Source organism: Astyanax mexicanus, chromosome 8, assembly GCF_023375975.1.
Source record: "Astyanax mexicanus isolate ESR-SI-001 chromosome 8, AstMex3_surface, whole genome shotgun sequence".
NCBI classification, from domain to species: domain Eukaryota; kingdom Metazoa; phylum Chordata; class Actinopteri; order Characiformes; family Acestrorhamphidae; genus Astyanax; species Astyanax mexicanus.
Window position 1 is genome coordinate 45,013,049 of NC_064415.1, and position 18,845 is coordinate 45,031,893.

Below are 18,845 nucleotides of genomic sequence, written 5' to 3' on the forward strand. Positions count from 1 at the left end.
CCCCTGTTGTTGTTGATCCTGCCTCAAGTCCCACACAGTAAACATGCTGGTGTTTCTTGCTCAGAATTTGTCTGACAGTTACATTAAAAAATACATTTATAGCAAGAGCTCAGAATGCTGAGCTATCTGCGTGTCTTCGATCATATGAACTAAGCTTATGTGTGTTTTACAGTATATATAGGTCCTCCTCAAAAAATTAGTATATTGTGATAAAGTTCTTTCTTTTCCATAATGAAATGATAAAAATGTAACTTTCATATATTTTAGATTCATTGCACACCAACTGAAATATTTCAGGTCTTTTATTGTTTTAATACTGATGATTTTGGCATACAGCTCATGAAAACCCAAAATTCCTATCTCACAAAATTAGCATATCATGAAATGGTTCTCTAAACGAGCTATTGACCTAATCATCTGAATCAACGAATTAACTCTAAACACCTGCAAAAGATTCCTGAGGCTTTTAAAAACTCCCAGCCTGGTTCATTACTCAAAACCGCAATCATGTGTAAGACTGCCAACCTGACTGCTGTCCAGGAGGCCATCATTGATACCCTCAAGCAAGAGGGTAAGACACAGAAATAAATTTCTGAACGAATAGGCTGTTCTCAGAGTCCTGTATCAAGGCACCTCAGTGGGAAGTCTGTGGAAAGGAAAAAGTGCGGCAGAAAACGCTGCACAACGAGAAGAGGTGACCGGACCCTGAGGAAGATTGTGGAGAAGGGCCGATTCCAGACCTTGGGGGACCTGCGGAAGCAGTGGACTGAGTCTGGAGTAGAAACATCCAGAGCCACCGTGCACAGACGTGTGCAGGAAATGGGCTACAGGTGCCACATTCCCCAGATCAAGACACTTCTGAACCAGAAACAGCGGCAGAAGCTCCTGACCTGAGCTACAGAGAAGCAGCACTGGACTGTTGCTCAATTTTTGCATGTCATTCGGAAATTAAGGTGCCAGAGTCTGGAGGAAGACTGGGGAGAAGGAAATGCCGAAATGCCTGAAGTCCAGTGTCAAGTACCCACAGTCAGCCATGTCAGCTGCTGGTGTTGGTCCACTGTGTTTTATCAAGGGCAGGGTCAATGCAGCTAGCTATCAGGAGATTTTGGAGCACTTTATGCTTCCATCTGCTGAAAAGCTTTATGGAGATGAAGATTTCATTTTTCAGGATGACCTGGCACCTGCTCACAGTGCCAAAACCACTGGTAAATGGTTTACTGACCATGGTACTGTGCTCAATTGGCCTGCCAACACTCCTGACCTGAACCCCATAGAGAATCTGTGGGATATTGTAAAGAGAAAGTTGAGAGACGCAAGACCCAACACTCTGGATGAGCTTAAGGTCGCTATCGAAGCATCCTGGGCCTCCATAACACCTCAGCAGGGCCACAGGCTGATTGCCTCCATGCCACGCCGCATTGAAACAGTCATTTCTGCAAAAGGATTCCCGACCAAGTATTGAGTGCATAACTGAACATAATTATTTGAAGGTTGACTTTTTTTGTATTAAAAACACTTTTCTTTTATTGGTCGGATGAAATATGCTAATTAAAAAAAAAAAAAAAAATTGTTTTTGGCCAAATTCATCAATATTAAAACAATAAAAGGCTTGAACTACTTCAGTTGTGTGTAATGAATCCAAAATATATGAAAGTCTAATGTTTATCAGTACATTAGAGAAAATAATGAACTTTCACAATATGCTAATTTCTTTAGAAGGACCTGTACATATATGATCAGAAAAAGGAATCTGCAAGTGCCAATGTGTTGAGAGTTTTTAAAAAATAATTAATGTAAATGTTACTTAAATCTATTTGTTGTTACTTTATTTTCTGAATAAGGGTCTGTTTAATATTTAGTGCAGTTTTTCAGAACTTTGTTTTAGTTATTTACGATATTAAAATATTTTTATATTTGGAGCCCAATGTCTGCTCTTAATAATATAAAGTTAGTTTAACTGTAAAATGGTGTAACAGTATTATGCTAGTATATTATTAGTGTGGCACAGTGTCTTAACCCTTGTGTGGTGTTCATATTTTTGTTACTCGTTTACTTTGTTACTTGTATTTAATTCAGCAAAATTAAGCAATTCTACATTAAAATGCTTTACACATGTTTGCTTTACCTAAATTGCAAGCAATATAAACAGCTTACATGGTTAATATTTGCCCTTTACCTTTCTTATGTTACATTTCTTTCAAAAAGTGCTACTCTTTTTTATTAGTTTTTTAATAAAATGTAAAAGAAAATGAATTTAACTCAAGATATGAGTAGAAAATTTGTTTAAATTCAAATTTACAAATGAAGCAATGTTTATTAGCCCTTGGCCAAACATACTGTGTGTAATATAAATGTGTGTGTGGGGGGCGGGGTATACAGTGTGTGTTTATCGAAAATGTGTTTTGATATATGTTTTTCACAAAAAATGAGCCAATGCCAAAGAAAAAAATATTTTTTTTGTATCATTTGATGAAAAATGAAAACGGGTCCCACAGACCCAAACACCACACAAGGGTTAAAGCACCTTTGGGGGCCCAGAAGCAGGAAAAAGCATTTTCTATAGTGGCGCTTTAAATGACAATATTATCGTTTATCGCAATAATTTCTGGGACAATATATCATCCTGAAAACTTTGTTATCGTGACAGGCCTAGTCTTCAGTGAGAATCTACAATGTAAATAGTCATGAAAATAAAGAAAACGCATTGAATGAGAAGGTGTGTCCAAACTTTTGGCCTGTACTGTATATCACAGTATTTTTCAGGATTCTAATGGTTACACGGTATAGCACGGTATTTTTATTATTATTAATTATATATTTTTCATGACTGGGCTTTTATATTGGTCTGTGACTTACTGTACTGTTAGGAGTACATATAATATAAAACACTAAGGCTTTAAATTAAGGCTCTAAATACTATTGGGTTTAGTCCCACAAAATTACACAATATAGGAATCACACTTTATTAGCTTAAAAACAGCTGAATTATTTAAACAATATACCTTAAAAAGAAGAGAAACGCCAACAACAGGGCTTCTTTTACAAAACTATTGAAATAAATATTTCAAGCCATTACAGTATTAAAATTAGCCACAATTCTCTTCTTTCTCCAGTTAACAAATTCAGTTTAGTGTGCATTAAAATTATCCTTCAATCTACAGTGTTAATACAGTGTTTAAACAGGACTATAGTTACTGCTCACCTCATATCATCGAGTTTTAGGGAATTCACTTGCTAAATAACTGATACTGTACTCAGGACCGCATGTGGGATCAAGTGCTGTTCTCAGGCAACATGCACGTATTCAGCAGGAGTGCGCTGTGCAGTGTGCATATTGGCGGCTCTGCGTTGCTCTACAGTTTAAACTGCGAAGGTGGGAATGTGTGGGGGGGTGGACACGAGCTCCAGCGGACTGCGTCTGTCTGCGGTGCGTAGTTATCTTTCCAGAGAGGTGCGCATAACTAGGGCACAGGGCAGGGTGTAGGGTGCTCGACGCAGGAGTATAAATTGGCTACACAGAGCTGAGCTTCCAGTGCTTTAGCTTGCTATGCTAACTGGCTAGTGTTATTTACTGAGCTGTCCCAGCTTGCATGTTTGCCTGAGCTGTTCTACACGGTGTGCTTCTACACAGTGCTCCGCAGCACCTCTAGCGGTATGGTGGTATGTGAAAAACGTATACCGGTTCTAAACTGACGTATAACGCCCAGCACCAAGTTCAGGATATCAGTAAGGGTCTAAACAGAACTGCTCCGGCTGCAGTTCTACACTGTGACTTTTATATCCACGTTGAGCACAGAACATTATAAGCAACTAGCAGGATATTTGAGGTCATGTTTTTTTAAGTAAACTATATGGTTTTTAATTCAATAGAGCAAAAATCTTAATGCTAAAACAAATCATAACTGTTTATATTGCAGTGAGCACATTTACAGTTTAGCAGTAATTCAGATAATACATTACCATGCACTTGTGTAACCAAATAGCAAATCTTTGAGGTTTCATTAGCCTGCAAATCATTCAATTTCCATTTTGCAACCAGTTAATAATCTGATTTTTAGGGCTGACGGCAAATAATCGATTAATCGTTGGTCGACCAAAAAAATAACTAGTCGACCAAATTCCATTGGTCGATTGGTCGCAGGAAAAAAAGCTGCTCTTGTCAAAGCACTTCTGGGACTTTTAATTTCAACGGCGTGACAAAGGAAGACGTGACACGAATTTGCCGTTGGTGATTTGTTTGACAAGGACAGAAGGCATTCTGGCCATGTCTGGAAGGAGCTCTAAAATATGGGATCACTACATAACTGACAAAATAGCTGACGCTGGACATGCGACCTGTGAATATCGTCAGTGGTGAGGGATTAAAAAATCTAATTTAATGCCTCGAGCCCGGATACAGCCTGCCAGGACGTGAAACAGTGATGCTTGCTTTTAAGAGCAAATACAGCACAACAAAACAAACACTTCAGGACGAGATCGAAAACTGTAAAGCACTCAGCTCCACAACGGATATATGGATATCTAACCAGATGGAAAGTTACATGACTGTCACCGCGCATTTTATTTCTGATAACTGGTGACTGCATTCATTCGTGCTGGAAACTAAAGAGTTGGGAGTGAGCCACACAGCTGCTAACATAGCAGAGCGACTCAGCGAAGTAATGGCAGTTTAGAATCCCCGCTGAAAAAAGGGTCGCTCTCGTACACGGCAATGCCGCGAACATGGTGCTGTGCGCCGATCAGTTATCTCGTAACCCGTCCTGGGGTAAATTCGTTGCAGGGCACACATTAGATTGTTGTTTTTGTCCATTCTTTTGTTTTGTTTATATATAATTTTTTCCTTTCAATTTGGTTTGTTTAATTTAATCCCCAAACGCGTGTTTGTTTTTCCGTTTTTTTCAGTATTACAAGTCTTAGTCATTTTCTTTGGTTGTGTGGTGAATTTCGTTTTTTTTTTTTTTTATTCGTTAGATTATATTTTTGTCAACATTTTGGGTTTATTTTCGTTTGTTATTTTTCTAATAATAATAGTAAATACATAATTGATTTTCTTTTGTTATTTTTTTACGGGGCGAATAACAAAATGTAATGCAATAGTTACTTTTACTGCTAATAGTTATAGTGGAGTAACTCCGTTAGTAAGTTAGTTACTTTTTTGGAGGAGTAACTAGTAACTATAACAAATCACTTTTTTAAAGTAAGGTGCCCAACACTGGTGGTAAATTAGCATAGACGCGGCAACCCGGCATTAAAGATAAAACTTCACAGATGTGTATCCCGGTCAAAATATATATTTTTTATTTTTTTGTGGGGGGATAGTGTTGGGGGTCGATTAGTCGATTAGTTGGAGTAAATGACGGCCACTGGTCGACCAACAAAATCCTTGGTCGTGGACAGCCTTACTGATTTTATAGGCAAATATGGATATTTTAAATAGGTTTAAGTTTTTTAATAATTTCTAAAAGCATGTTACACTACCCTTCTTACAAATGTATCTATACAGATAAACTGCAAAGTTTTCTGTTTGTTTTCCTTTGTTGGAATGCACATCTGTCGCATCTAGCGAAATGTACATGAATGTGTAGACTAAGAAAACCAAAAGAAATCATAGGAACCGCAAACATGTGCCAAGAAATCTGATTACTGGATCACATGTTTAGTGCTTATTCTGAGCTGATCTTAGAAATTGGAGTATGCTGTTTACATGATTACTTAAACAACCAGATAAATGCAGAAATACCCTTATGATCATATTAGGTGCATGTAAACACAGTAAATACAGTGCTTAACAATGCAGTGAATATAGTATTCACTAATCACTAATAAAAGGCTCAAAGAGACACACACCAACAAACCAAGAAAAAAAGCATCAAATCCAACAAATGTTTTTTTTTTTTTTTTTTTTTTTTTAGGATAGTGGAAAATCTTTTGTAGATGGTTCTTTATATAACCTATAGGGTTAGCTTCCTGTACAGAAATTAAGCCTACTGCTAGACTACATTTTCCCTACTAAATAGAAAATTTCCATTCAAAATGCTTGTTAAGTCCAAGACTAGGCTAATTACTGTCTGGGACACTGCCCCACAGAGCTCCTTTTGCTGGTGTGTACAGGATACCTCTGCATATTTCGGCCATTAAGACCTGCCTTTAAGGTTTACGTTTAGGACCTTACTTTTAGGACCTTTAAGGTATACTTTTAGGACCTTTAAGGTATACTTTTAGGTGTACACTCTGCCACTTCCTTCTGGTCTTACCGTGAGCATAGGAGTCGTAAGCAGCCCCCAGGCAAAGAACTCAAGGAAGATGACCACGACTGCATGGTAAACACTGGGCTCTCCGATTCCCTGTGGCTGATCGAAAACAAACACATGCACAAAATGATAATTCATTACAGAAACTATATAATTCATAATTAAAAAACAGTCATATAACCATATTACACACAGTGAATACCTCTATAGTTACTAAATAATTCATAGTAGTTACTGATTAAAAAAAAATCAAAGCAGACATTAAATACATCATAAATATTGACAAATTTATAGTGGATTAGGCCTGTCACAATAACAACATTTTCAGGACGATATATTGTCCCAGAAACAATTGAGATAAACAAAAATATTGTCATTTTAAAGCGCCACTATAGAAAATGCTTTTTCCTGCTTCTGGGCTCCCAAAGGAGCTATAGGACAATAACTTTGTATTATTAAGAACAAACACTGGGCTTCTAATATAAAAATATTTTAATATGCTAAATAAATGAAACAAATAAAGTACAACCACACTGGGACTCTGTACTGAGAAAACTGCACTAAATATTAAACAGACCTTTATAAAAAAATAATCTATGTTAAAGTGCAAAAGGATGACATTTAGTAACAAGTAATATTTACTTGTTTACTTATTTACTTGTAGTGCACAAGCTCTGCGTTCGTCGAGAGCCAGTGAGAGAGCAGCACAGCTGCTTCGGGTTATTCTTATGTAAATAAACTCATGCGGAAACTCAATGGCGGTTATCGACGTCAGCAAAAAAAAACGTATCGGTTAAAAAACGTATCGTACGCTAATTATCGTGACAGTCCTATAGTGGATAAAGAATACATTCATAAAAAGACCCCAATTAATTCAGATTTGCTTTCCTCTCTCTTGCAGGCAGTGAGGGCACTGTGTAGACTTTGTTCTTCTGAGGGTGCACTTTATAGATGACCTGACATGGACTACACTTCCTGTTCCTGCAATGGATCAGTAGAGCAAACATCACAATACTGTTCCTCACAACTTTCTACAGAGGCACTGAAGCTGTTTATTTATCTGGTATAGCGGCTGAGAGTCCCTCCAGAGAGAACATCCTTAGAACCTCACTTCTGTCCATACAAGATCTGTACCATTCCCGCTGCCCTCTGATCTATGGCAAATACTACAGCTGCATACAATACAAGACAAGACATTCAGATTCAACAAGAGCTTTCTTCCACAGGCCATCAAGCTACTCAACCCTCACAGACACCACACATAAAACATGTTGGCCTTTAAAGACTTTAAGAACAAACAGACTGCCTAAAAACACAAACAATTAAACAAGTTTATATTCTTCTGCACAGGTCATTAGTCTACACCAGGGGTTTTGAGCCTTTCTGATCATGAGCATCCTTCACTGTCTATTTTAAATGTACTCCATACCAGTAATCTTGTATCCCCACTGTCTAATAAATGTCTACTTGTGTCTAATTGTTTTGTGTTATATTTGAGCCTGGAGAAACACAATCTAATGTCTAGTCTAAATGCCGCATTTCTTAAAACAGACCATAAATATTTCACAATAGATAATAAACAAATTCACATCACACCACCATACCGCTAGAGCCAGTGTGGAGCTCTGTGTAGAACAGCACCACTAATAAAGCATACTGGCACAACTTGCTTGCTAATTATAGCCAGTTAGCATAACAAGCCAACAGACTAGAGTAACTGTAGCTCAGCTCTGTGGAGTCAAACGCTTGCACTTGCTCTGTCTTACCTGGAGAGAAATGTGAACAGCACTTTAACTAAGGAGCTCTTGCTGCTGTTTCTCATGCATGTTTTTATCCAGGTAAAATAGAAAAACAACATAATATAATAATTTTTAGAGACGAATGGAATTGTGGAATCAATCCACAGCTCGTAAAAAAGTTCCTTTTGTCCCCAAATGAGCCCAAAAACTGTCCTTGGTGTGGAATCATTTGTTCAGCACAAGCGATAAAACTTCAAGTGCAGTAACGTTAGACATGTTTAAATATACTAATACTGTAGCTTGAAGGATAATTTTAATGCACAAAAGGGAATTATGGCTGATTTCCATACTGTATTGCCTTGGCTTCAAGAATAACATGTTGTAAATTGATATTAAATTTGTGTCTAACTTGCACAATAGAACTTTTAAGAAAGATCTCTTTTAAATACTTAAACATATTTTAGGTCCATTCATAGTGTTTATGAAAAGCAAGCCATGTTAAAAGTTTGCATTCTTGAGCTGCTTTTCTGCTAATGCAGAATATACGATTGTCATATACTTTGTAATAGGGCTGTGACGAGATCTCGTGGCATGGATCTTGCGAGATTAAAACGTGACGATATTTCTCGTCAAGCTTAAACCCGTCTCGCGGGGGAAAAAACAGTAGGTGAGCTCCGTGGTACAGCTAAAAAGCTCCGCGGTACAGCTAAAAAAACTCCGCGGTACAGCTAAAAAGCTCCGCGGCACAGCTAAAAAGCTCCGCGGCACAGCTAAAAAGCTCCGCGGCACAGCTAAAAAGCTCCGCGGCACAGCTAAAAAGCTCCGCGGCACAGCTAAAAAGCTCCGCGGCACAGCTAAAAAGCTCCGCGGTACAGCTAAAAAGCTCCGCGGTACAGCTAAAAAAACTCCGCGGTACAGCTAAAAAGCTCCGCGGCACAGCTAAAAAGCTCCGCGGCACAGCTAAAAAGCTCCGCGGCACAGCTAAAAAGCTCCGCGGTACAGCTAAAAAGCTCCGCGGCACAGCTAAAAAGCTTCGTCATCATTTGTTTGGGGCCTAGGAAGCAAACAGGATGGATTCCAGTACTGTCATGAGCCTGAATGTGTAGTCTGCGATGTCACAGCAGCTGTACTTAAGCGAGAAGCATTGGGTTCTGTGATCACAGAACTTCACATGCAGCACTGATACCATGACAACAATACTACCTTCATCTAAGAGTGGTCCCATTGTTTTCCAATGTATTCACTAGAAGGTGCATCTACAAACTTCCGGACACACTGTGTAACAATTCTACAGGTGCTGGTCAACGAATTAGAATAATTTGAAATAGTGCAATCATGAAATTCTTTGAATGCATTTTTTGTGCAGAAAGCAAAATCAGGTGTTCACCGCACCTGTCCTACTCGTTAGACTAATCACAGAACTCGTTACCTGGAAAAATTAGCTCAGCTGAGCTTTCCAAAAGGCCCATTTAGGCCATTTAACTGTGACACTGTTGTTTTATTGAATTAGAATAATGGAGAAACCGTTTCATTGAATTAGAATAATTTTTATTATAATTACAATCATCACTTTCTCAGTATTTTGTGGCTGCCCCCTTGGCTTGTATGACTGCCTGAAGTCTCCGCGGCATCGATTTGACCAGCTTGTCGCAAGTTTCCGCACTCACAGCTTCCCAGGCAGTGGCGATGTTCTGCTTCAGTTGGTCCAGCGTAGTAGGCTTTCTGTCGCGAATTTTCCGCTTGACGATGGCCCAAAGGTTTTCAATGACATTGAGGTCAGGCGAGTTGGCCGGCCATGTCGACTTTGCCGCATGAGCCGGTGCAAGATCCTGTTGAAATATGAAGTCTTCTTCGCCGAACTGTTCCTCAACAGTCGGAATCAGGAACGTTTCCAGAACATCTTGATATACGGCAGCATTGACAGTCTTCTTGAGGAAGCAGAGTTTCCCTACACCTTGAGCGGAGATGCATCCCCAGACCATAACGCTCTGGGGAAACTTGACAGATCTTTTCACGCACTCGTGGTTGTAGGTTTCGCCACCACGACGCCAGACACGAGGACCTTGGTCACCGAAGGAGATGCAGAAGCGTGATTCGTCACTGAAGACCACTTTCTGCCAGTCTTCAGCAGTCCACTCGCCGTGTTCTTTGGCCCACTTCAGCCGTTTCTCCATTTGTTTCTTGTTCAGCATCGGTTTTACTGCTGGAACGCGAGATTTGAAGCCGAGTTCGAGCAGACGACGGTAAGTGGTTGATCTGGAGAAGTCAGCGCCGGTCTGCTTGTTCCACAAGTCGGTGAGCTCGGAAGTGGACTTGAACCGGTTGCTGACTGCGATCTTTCTCAGCTGCTTGTTGTCGCGAGCAGAAGTTTTTCGGACGCCGGAACAGTTGGTGCGCTTGCTGCAGTTTTTCTTGAGAGCTTTGCAGATGGAAGACTGGCTGATGCCGAGCTGCTCAGCTATTTTAGTTCGGGTCAAGCCTTGTTGGCGAAGGGCTTGAATTTGAGCCACTATTCCAGTTGAGAGGTCGTGCTGCTTACCCATGATTGATTTTACAACTTAGAAATTCTACTCAACCCTGACTTTATACTGCACAGTGAACACTCTTCACAGAAAACAAAAATTCGAGCATTTATTCTAATTCAATGAAACGGTTTCTCCATTATTCTAATTCAATAAAACAACAGTGTCACAGTTAAATGGCCTAAATGGGCCTTTTGGAAAGCTCAGCTGAGCAAATTTTTTTCCAGGTAACGAGTTCTGTGATTAGTCTAACGAGTAGGACAGGTGCGGTGAACACCTGATTTGCTTTCTGCACAAAAAATGCATTCAAAGGATTTCATGATTATTCTAATTCGTTGACCAGCACCTGTACAGGAACCACTCTGTTCCCACACAACCTGGGTCATGTGACATGTTAAGCAATGACCAAAAAATGTCAATGAACTCTTTGACTTTGATCTTTGAATTAATCATCTACTAAACCCCCTGTCTGACAAACACCTCAAGTCTAACAAAACCCAAAATATGGCAAAAAGTATGTGAACAACTGCTTGTCCACTGCTCATTCTCCTGAAATCAAGAATATATTAGTTAGTTACTTGGAAAGCCTTTACACTAGATGTGAGAACATTACTGGAACATTTTATTGCATTCTGCCTCACAAGAGTGAGAGCAACAGTGAGGACAGGTACTGATGTAGGACAAATAATTCTACCACTCCAATTCATCACAGAGGTATTAGATAGAGCTCTATCAAACACTTCAGAGAACCCCACAGCCCAGGGCTCTGTAGTTTATATTCATGAGACAATGTTACTTCATGATCTCATGACTTTTTGTTTATTTCTAGTAAACTGCTTAAACATTATATAAAAAGTGTGTTGCTGCTGTTTTCTTGGCCATGCTGGAAAGGAGGCTCTTAAACTGTCCAAAAGGGAAAACATGAATTTACATGCCTATTATTATTTTATTATTTGAAGGATCACCAACCTCATTCAAATTGATCATTTTTTTTCCAGAATGGCTTCATTTGGACTAGTCCATTCAGACTAGTCACATGGAACCTGTGGCAGGGTATCTAGTCTATCACAGGCTATAAACCACATCCACAGACCTGTGACAGCGACACATCTCTGCTGAACGACCTGAATGGGTTCGTCGCAAGGTTCGAGGCACTCAACTACACACCCGCCCAGAAATCCATCCTTCCTCCTGGTGACCAGGTGCTGACGCTGTCCCCAAACAGTGTGAGGAGAGCATTCAGCAGGATCAATGCTCGGAAAGCTCCTGGGCCTGACAACATTCCTGGTCGTGTGCTGAGAGACTGTGCCTGGGAACTCGCAGAGGTTTATACTGACATCTATAACACCTTTCTGAGTCAGGCGGTGGTTCCCACATGCTTCAAAGCCACCACCATCATCTTGTCCCAAAGAAGGCATCGCCATCCTGTTTCAATGACTATCATCCAGTTGCACTCACCCCCATCCTCATGAAGTGCCTAGTGCATCCTAGTCATGCATCACATCAAGCCTTCAATCCCCCCTCCCTGGACCCCTACCAGTTTGCATATCGGTCAAAACGTTCGACCGATGATGCCATCTCCACTGTTCTCCACTGAGCCCTCACCAGTGTTGGGCATGTTACTTTGAAAAAGTAATTAGTTATAGTTACTCGTTACTTCTCCAAAAAAGTAACTGAGTTACTAACGCAGTTACTCCACTATAAAAGTAACTAGTTACTAGTAAAAGTAACTATCGCGTTACTTTTATTATTCGCCCGTCAAAAATAAAAGGAAATTAATTATGTATTTACTATTATTAGAAAAATACCAAACGATAATAAACCCAAAATGTTGACAAAAATATAATCTAACGAATTACAAAAAATAAAAACGAAATTCTTCACAGAACCAAAGAAAATTACTAAAACATATAATACTGAAAAAAACTGAAAAAACGGAAAAACGCGTCTGGGGATGGAGTTAAACAAACCAAGCCACACTCAAAGGAAATATGTATATATAAACAAAACAAAATAATGGACAAAAACAACAATCTAATTACCGTTAAAAATGGTATTAATATAACAGCTTCACCAAAAGAGAATAGAGAATAGAGAATAGAGCCCAAAAAATCCGACCCGACCCAGCCGGAGCCCATGCACGTTCTGCCCAAGCCCGAACCATGAACTGTCATTATGAGCCTGAGCCAACCCAAACCTAAACTGTCTGTTTTCGGGCTGATTGAATGAGTGAAATATAATCAGAATTATGTTAATTAACACTGAAACATAGCATAGAACTATTATTTAATTAAAATGATTTTTAAGAACAGCTACACACAGTGCTGCAAGTCAAACGCGGAGGCGTTCACGTGCGCCCAGAGCTACGTGATTACATTTTTCATTTTATTATAGTTTGATTCAGTAAGTTTTAATTTGTTTTTAGGGTGGGCTTGCTAGTTTTTATTAGTTTTCACACATCTCATCAGAGAGATCAATCTAATAAACGTGAGAGAGAAAGAGAGAGAGAGAAAGAGAGAGAGAGAGAGAGATTTGCTTGTTCTGGAATGAGCTACTCACAGGTAAATGTTCTCACATACTGAATCTCCTGTTTCTCTTTCATCTGCCTTGCACTCATATTGTAATCCCATACATAGTTCTGCAGTTTTTCAGTGTTTTCTGTCGTATTTTGCGGCTACACCGCCCGCTGTACAACTCCGCTGTACAACAGCTCTTATAAATAAATTAAACACGAAAATTCAGTAATTTTAGTTCGTTTTAGTTAGTTTTATAAACACAAAATACAGTTCGAGATAGTTATGTTTTTTCCTTTTAATTACCGTTTTTATTAGTTTCAGTCAACACAAATGTTTTTTCACTTTCAGTTTTCGCTATTTCGTTCGCTTTAGTGAACAATAATAATTGGTTATTTAGCAACATTGTGATTATCACACCAGAGCTTTATATAAAATAAAAATAGGAGCCCGATTTTGGGACGGTCTTTGGGTCAGGTCGGGTTCGGGCAGAGAATCTAAGCTCTAAAAGAGAAAGGAGCAGCACCACAAAAACCGGAGCAGCTAAAAAGAGCTTAACTTCCTTAAATCGGAACTTGGCCTGTCCAGGGCAATCACTGAATTGATTAGAGCAGCAAATCGTCACAATTGTGCCTCACTTCACCACGCCAACACACAGGCACAGCGGCCAGAAGCTCAAGTTCACCGGAAAGAAGAGGGGTTAACCAGGGCAAACCAAAGTTACAACAACAAAAAAAGTTCATAGAGGCTAAAGTAACGTGCAGTAACGGGGTGTCGGAAATGGTAACGGCGTTATAGTTACAGTCAGAGTAATTAGTTAGATAACTCGCTACTGAAAAAAGTAACGGCGTTAGTAACGCCGTTAGTTTTAACGCCGTTACTCCCAACACTGGCCCTCACACACCTGGACAAGAAGAACACCTACGTCAGAATGCTGTTTGTTGACTTCAGCTCAGCATTCAACACAATCATCCCCCAACAGCTCATACACAAACTGGACAGTCTGGGGCTGAGCACATCACTGTGCAACTGGCTGTTAGACTTCCTGACTGGAAGACCACAGGCAGTGCGGGTTGGCAGCAGCACATCCAGCATCACCACACTGAACACAGGGGCTCCCCAAGGATGTGTGCTGAGCCCCCTTCTGTTCACTCTGCTGACCCATGATTGCACACCAGCACACACCTCCAACCTCTTCGTCAAGTTTGCGGATGACACGACGGTGGTGGGTCTCATCAGCAACAACGATGAGTCACACTACAGGAGCGAGGTGAGCCGCCAGGCCTCCTGGTGCAAATACAACAATCTCTCTCTGAACACAGAGAAGACCAAGGAGATTGTTGTGGACTTCAGGAGAACTCACACACAGCACACTCCTCTGTTCATCAACGGAACTGCTGTGGAGAGGGTGAGCAGCACCAAGTTCCTGGGTGTGCACGTCACAGAGGACCTCTCCTGGAGCACCAACTCAGCATCACTGGCCAGGAAGGCAAATCAGCGTCTCTACTTTCTCCGCAAGCTGAGAAGAGCTGGAGCCCCCACCCCCATCATGACCACCTTCTACAGAGGGGCCATCGAGAGCATCCTGACCAGCTGTTTCACCGTGTGGTACGGGGCCTGCACAGCATCCTGCCGCAGGACCCTCCAGCGCATCGTGAGAGCAGCTGAGAAGATTGTTGGCACCTCTCTCCCCTCCCTTCAGGAAAGCCCTCCGTCTGGCAGGAGATCCCTCTCACCCACTACACAGCTTCTTCAGCCTGCTGCCATCAGGGAGGAGACTGCGGAGTCTCGGGGCAAGGACCAGCAGACTGCGAGACAGCCCCATCCATCAGGCTGTGAGGATGCTGAACTCTCTTCCTGCTCTACCCCCCATCCCAATCCTGCCCCCAGCACACACTCACTCAGCATCCTGACCCCCCACCCCCCACCAATACAGTACTGAAACTCTGCACTACAATGCACAAAGTACTGGACCCTTTCCAACGGACTCGCACTAAACACCCAATACCTGCACTACTGATATACTTCCACTGTCAATACTCACTTTAATTCCCCAAAAACTGTGAACTTTAAGAACTTTACGCACTCATTCACTTTACCAGCCTTAAGCTATATACCATATTTGCACTACTGTTATATACTATTTATACTGTAATCCCATCTCAATCACCATCAATATTGCACTATTGTCTTCCGCCTTTGTATGTTTATTGTGTCTTGTTGTATTGTACATATAGTGTCTCCCACTCTTTTATATTATATATCTATTTCTTTTTTTTTTTACTTATATTTATATATCTATTTCTCCCCCACACTACTGCACCTTGTTTCTGTCTCATGTATGTCTATTTGTGTCCCTGCTGTATTGTACCCATAGTGTCTGCCATTCTCTTTTATTATATCTATTATCTGTGCCTGCTGTAAAATTGGGAAGGAGAGTAACGTAATTTCAATTCTCTGTATCTCTGTATCTCTCCTGTACATATGCAGTATTGACAATAAAACTACTTGACTTAACTTGACTTGAATACATGTAAACGTGGCTAAACATGAGCTAATATATTAGTGACTTTCTCATTGTGGCTTTCTAATCTAAAACATGATCTCCTAATTCAAAGGTATTTGGTCTTTAACAATATTTTTGAAAAATATTTGACACAATTATACAGTATGTCTTCCTGCCTGTAAGTGTTTTATTTTATTTGTTTATCATTTAAACAAATAGTTTATCTATGATACATTGTTCCTGATTTGCTTGTTTTTTTCAAATCTTACTTTGACCTGCTTACTTTATGTACTTTACAGTATCTTTATTTTAGATGATTTATTTGTTATTTATAACACATTTTATTTAACTTTTTCCATTTAAACATTTCTGTTTAATTAGTTTATTTATTTTAGTAAGTTATTTTCTTTTTACTAACTACATTTTATATGGTTAGTATTATTAGATAATTTGTTTATTTTCTAGTTTTCTTTTCAATGGTTTTGATTTGTGTTTACCTCAGTATATTTACGCTGACGTTGATTTAATTGGAGTTCTCCTTTGATTCCTGCTTAACGTCCTGCAACTTTTCTTATTTATGCACATTTGTCTGCATAATGTCATTATATTTATAATGACTTCCATCCAGGCAAACCAGCTGCCGTTCCACTATCAAGTGTTTGGGTTTAAGACTAATCAGAAGGTTCTAGATGCGTATATGTGCAGTCTCCAACAAAGTATGCTGAAAGGAGGCCATACCAAACTAATATGTCTTCATTCCTTTACTTATTCCAACTTCTATTATCCAGGGCAATATTTCTGTACAGCTGAAATAATAAATCATTCTACCATGCAAGTCAAACAAACCATCTGCTGAGCCACTATTAAGCAATCCTTATATGGTCACATATTTGGATTTAAAGACTAAACAGAAAGCTTTAGGTGTTTTGTGTAGTGGAAATCAGATTTTTGACAGGAGGCCACATGAGAGCAATTTCACCTTATCCTATAATGCAATTCTTATCCCAATCTGACCTGGACCTCTTCAATTCAGATATTAGACATAATTGGTCAGTCTGTCTAATTATTAAGCCACAAAATCCTTCCAACTTCTATTATCCAGGGCCATACTTCTGCATAACTTAAATAATAATAACTATACAACCCTAGCCAGGCAAGACATCTGCGTTTTAACTATAAAGGTAGTTAATATATGGATGGATTATATATGGATTTAATAATAGTACATTAAGTGTATAATGAGAAGAATCTTCACACACAGAAGCCTTATGGAGGACAAACACACGTCAGGTTTTCTATTAGACTGAATGGGCATCTGTTACTTGTTAGAGGGGCTAAGAGAAGGCGACAGTCTGTCCAATCGAACCTATAATACAACAACACCAGTATTTATCTCATCCAGACAGCTGTGCTCCTGTTTCCCGGGTTAATCAGGTAAACGAAAGTAAAATTAAGCACAAAAATAAGTCACTATTCTCCAGCATGTGTGTATTTCAGGTTAGCTTCCAGGCTAACCGGGCTGGCTAGTCAGGGAACTCAGCGCAGGTTATTTTATTTTAACAAGACAGGGATGTGTTAAAAGAACAGTTTTTGGTACATTTTAAAGTCTACATTTAAGGTACAGAGCGTTCCCCTGTCTGACAACACAGCAGATCAGCTAAAGCTAAAGCTAAGGCTCGGCTGACACAGCGCTAGTCCGGCCGGTCTCAGCGCCGGTTTAACTCACACTGCCTCCGTCCTTTATGATGATTTTCTTGGCCAGAAGAATGCTGCGGTTCAGCCGCTTCTTCTTCTTTTTCTCTCCAGTCATCGTTAACTTATATCCATTCTTGTGGACGAAGGTTTAGGTTAGCTTAGCCGGCTAAGCGCTGGGCCTCCGTTAGCTTCGCCGCTAAACGATTTCTCCTCCTCATGCAAATTCACCTGATTGTTATGCACGACGGCGCCCTCCTATTGGTCCGCGACAGGAGGAAGAGACAGGCCTGCGCGACGCTATTGGCCCCAAGGCATCGCCCTAAAGCAATGGTCATTAACATAATGTGGTACACAAAACAAAAAAGCTAAAAAGTCCACTTAAATTACAGCTGGAAATCGACTTTAAACACTTTAACGCATATTTTTACATGCATTAATATTCACTTCATCAAGGCAAAAAATAAATAAAAAGATAAAAAATACACACACACGCATATATATATATATGCGTGTGTGTTTTTCAACTCCATCCATTGGATAAGATATTTGATTTCCATTGATGTACAAGTGTGGGGATGGTGTGTTCAGGGTGATGAACTGTGTTACTTTTTCACCAAACATAGCGTTTTTCATTGTGACCAAAAAGTCAATTTTTTTATTTTTTTTTCGGTTTCATCTGACCAGAGAACCTGCCTCCACATTTATCATCATCAGCCATTTAGGTTTTTTTTTGTCATACTTACATGTTTTACATTATCAAACTAATTTTAATATTAGACAAATATAACCCAAGTAAATAAAAAGAGCAATAATGATTTAATTTTTTAAAGGAAAAAAATACATTAACTGTGATTATTCACCCTTTTTGAAAAACTGAGTTAAATTTCACTACTAACCACAACCAGGCCTTTAAACAAGCTATGTGGAATGAACCGCTAGCTAATATCACCCTGACCTACCGGAACACTCAGGGTTCCTCAGTGTAGCACTGTTGTGGCCATTGCTAGTGTTTAGCCGCTAATGCTAATGCTGTTGCACCCAGCCTTAGTGGAAATCTGGAAATCTAAGCTTACTACAAATAAACGGAAGGGCTTTACCAAAATTTCCCCTCGGGGATCAATAAAGTATCTATCTATCAAAAAACTGTTTTCAGGGAAAAAAGAATCTGTGTAGATTAACATCCAGTGCAAGTTTGAGAATTACAGTTTAGTTTACATAGATTAGCTTTACCTATTGTTGTAGAAAAGAAAATGTGAGGTGGGCTACTCCCACCTCTCGTCCGGGGTACAACTCCCCTGCGTGTTCGTTTGATAGAGAGAGTCAGACAGGTGGAGTGAAGCTGAAAGCAAACCAAGTATTTATTACAAGCTGAATATTCAGGAGAACCAATACATATAAGACAGTGTTACAGCCGTCTAAGTAAGAGTTCTGACCCCCCTCTGATCTGACTCCATGTTTTATACCCAAAATGACGTAAGCCTGTTGATGAGGCGTTGTTAAAATCATCTCATGTTAGCATGCACGTGTTAATACTGAAGTTTCACGTGTCTGACTGGACCACTAGTGTTTGACCTTGACTGTATTCTTCCATCCTGGCACTATCTGTGTGTGTGCGTCAC

The 18,845-nt window shown here is 39.8% G+C and overlaps 1 protein-coding gene across 1 annotated transcript in view; it reads right to left on the bottom strand.

The window, feature by feature from the left end:
• mfsd14a2 (major facilitator superfamily domain containing 14A2) overlaps window positions 1-17,450 on the bottom strand; it is a 42,964-nt gene extending 25,514 nt beyond the window's left edge. Inside the window, exons 1-2 of the mRNA XM_007236327.4 lie at window positions 17,258-17,450; window positions 6,255-6,350 (exon numbers count right to left, since the gene is read on the bottom strand). Of these exons, the coding sequence (XP_007236389.3) occupies window positions 6,255-6,350; window positions 17,258-17,341 (180 nt within the window). The 5' untranslated portion in view covers window positions 17,342-17,450. The remainder of the gene's footprint in view (window positions 1-6,254; window positions 6,351-17,257) is intronic.
• Between the last annotated feature and the right edge of the window lie 1,395 nt (window positions 17,451-18,845).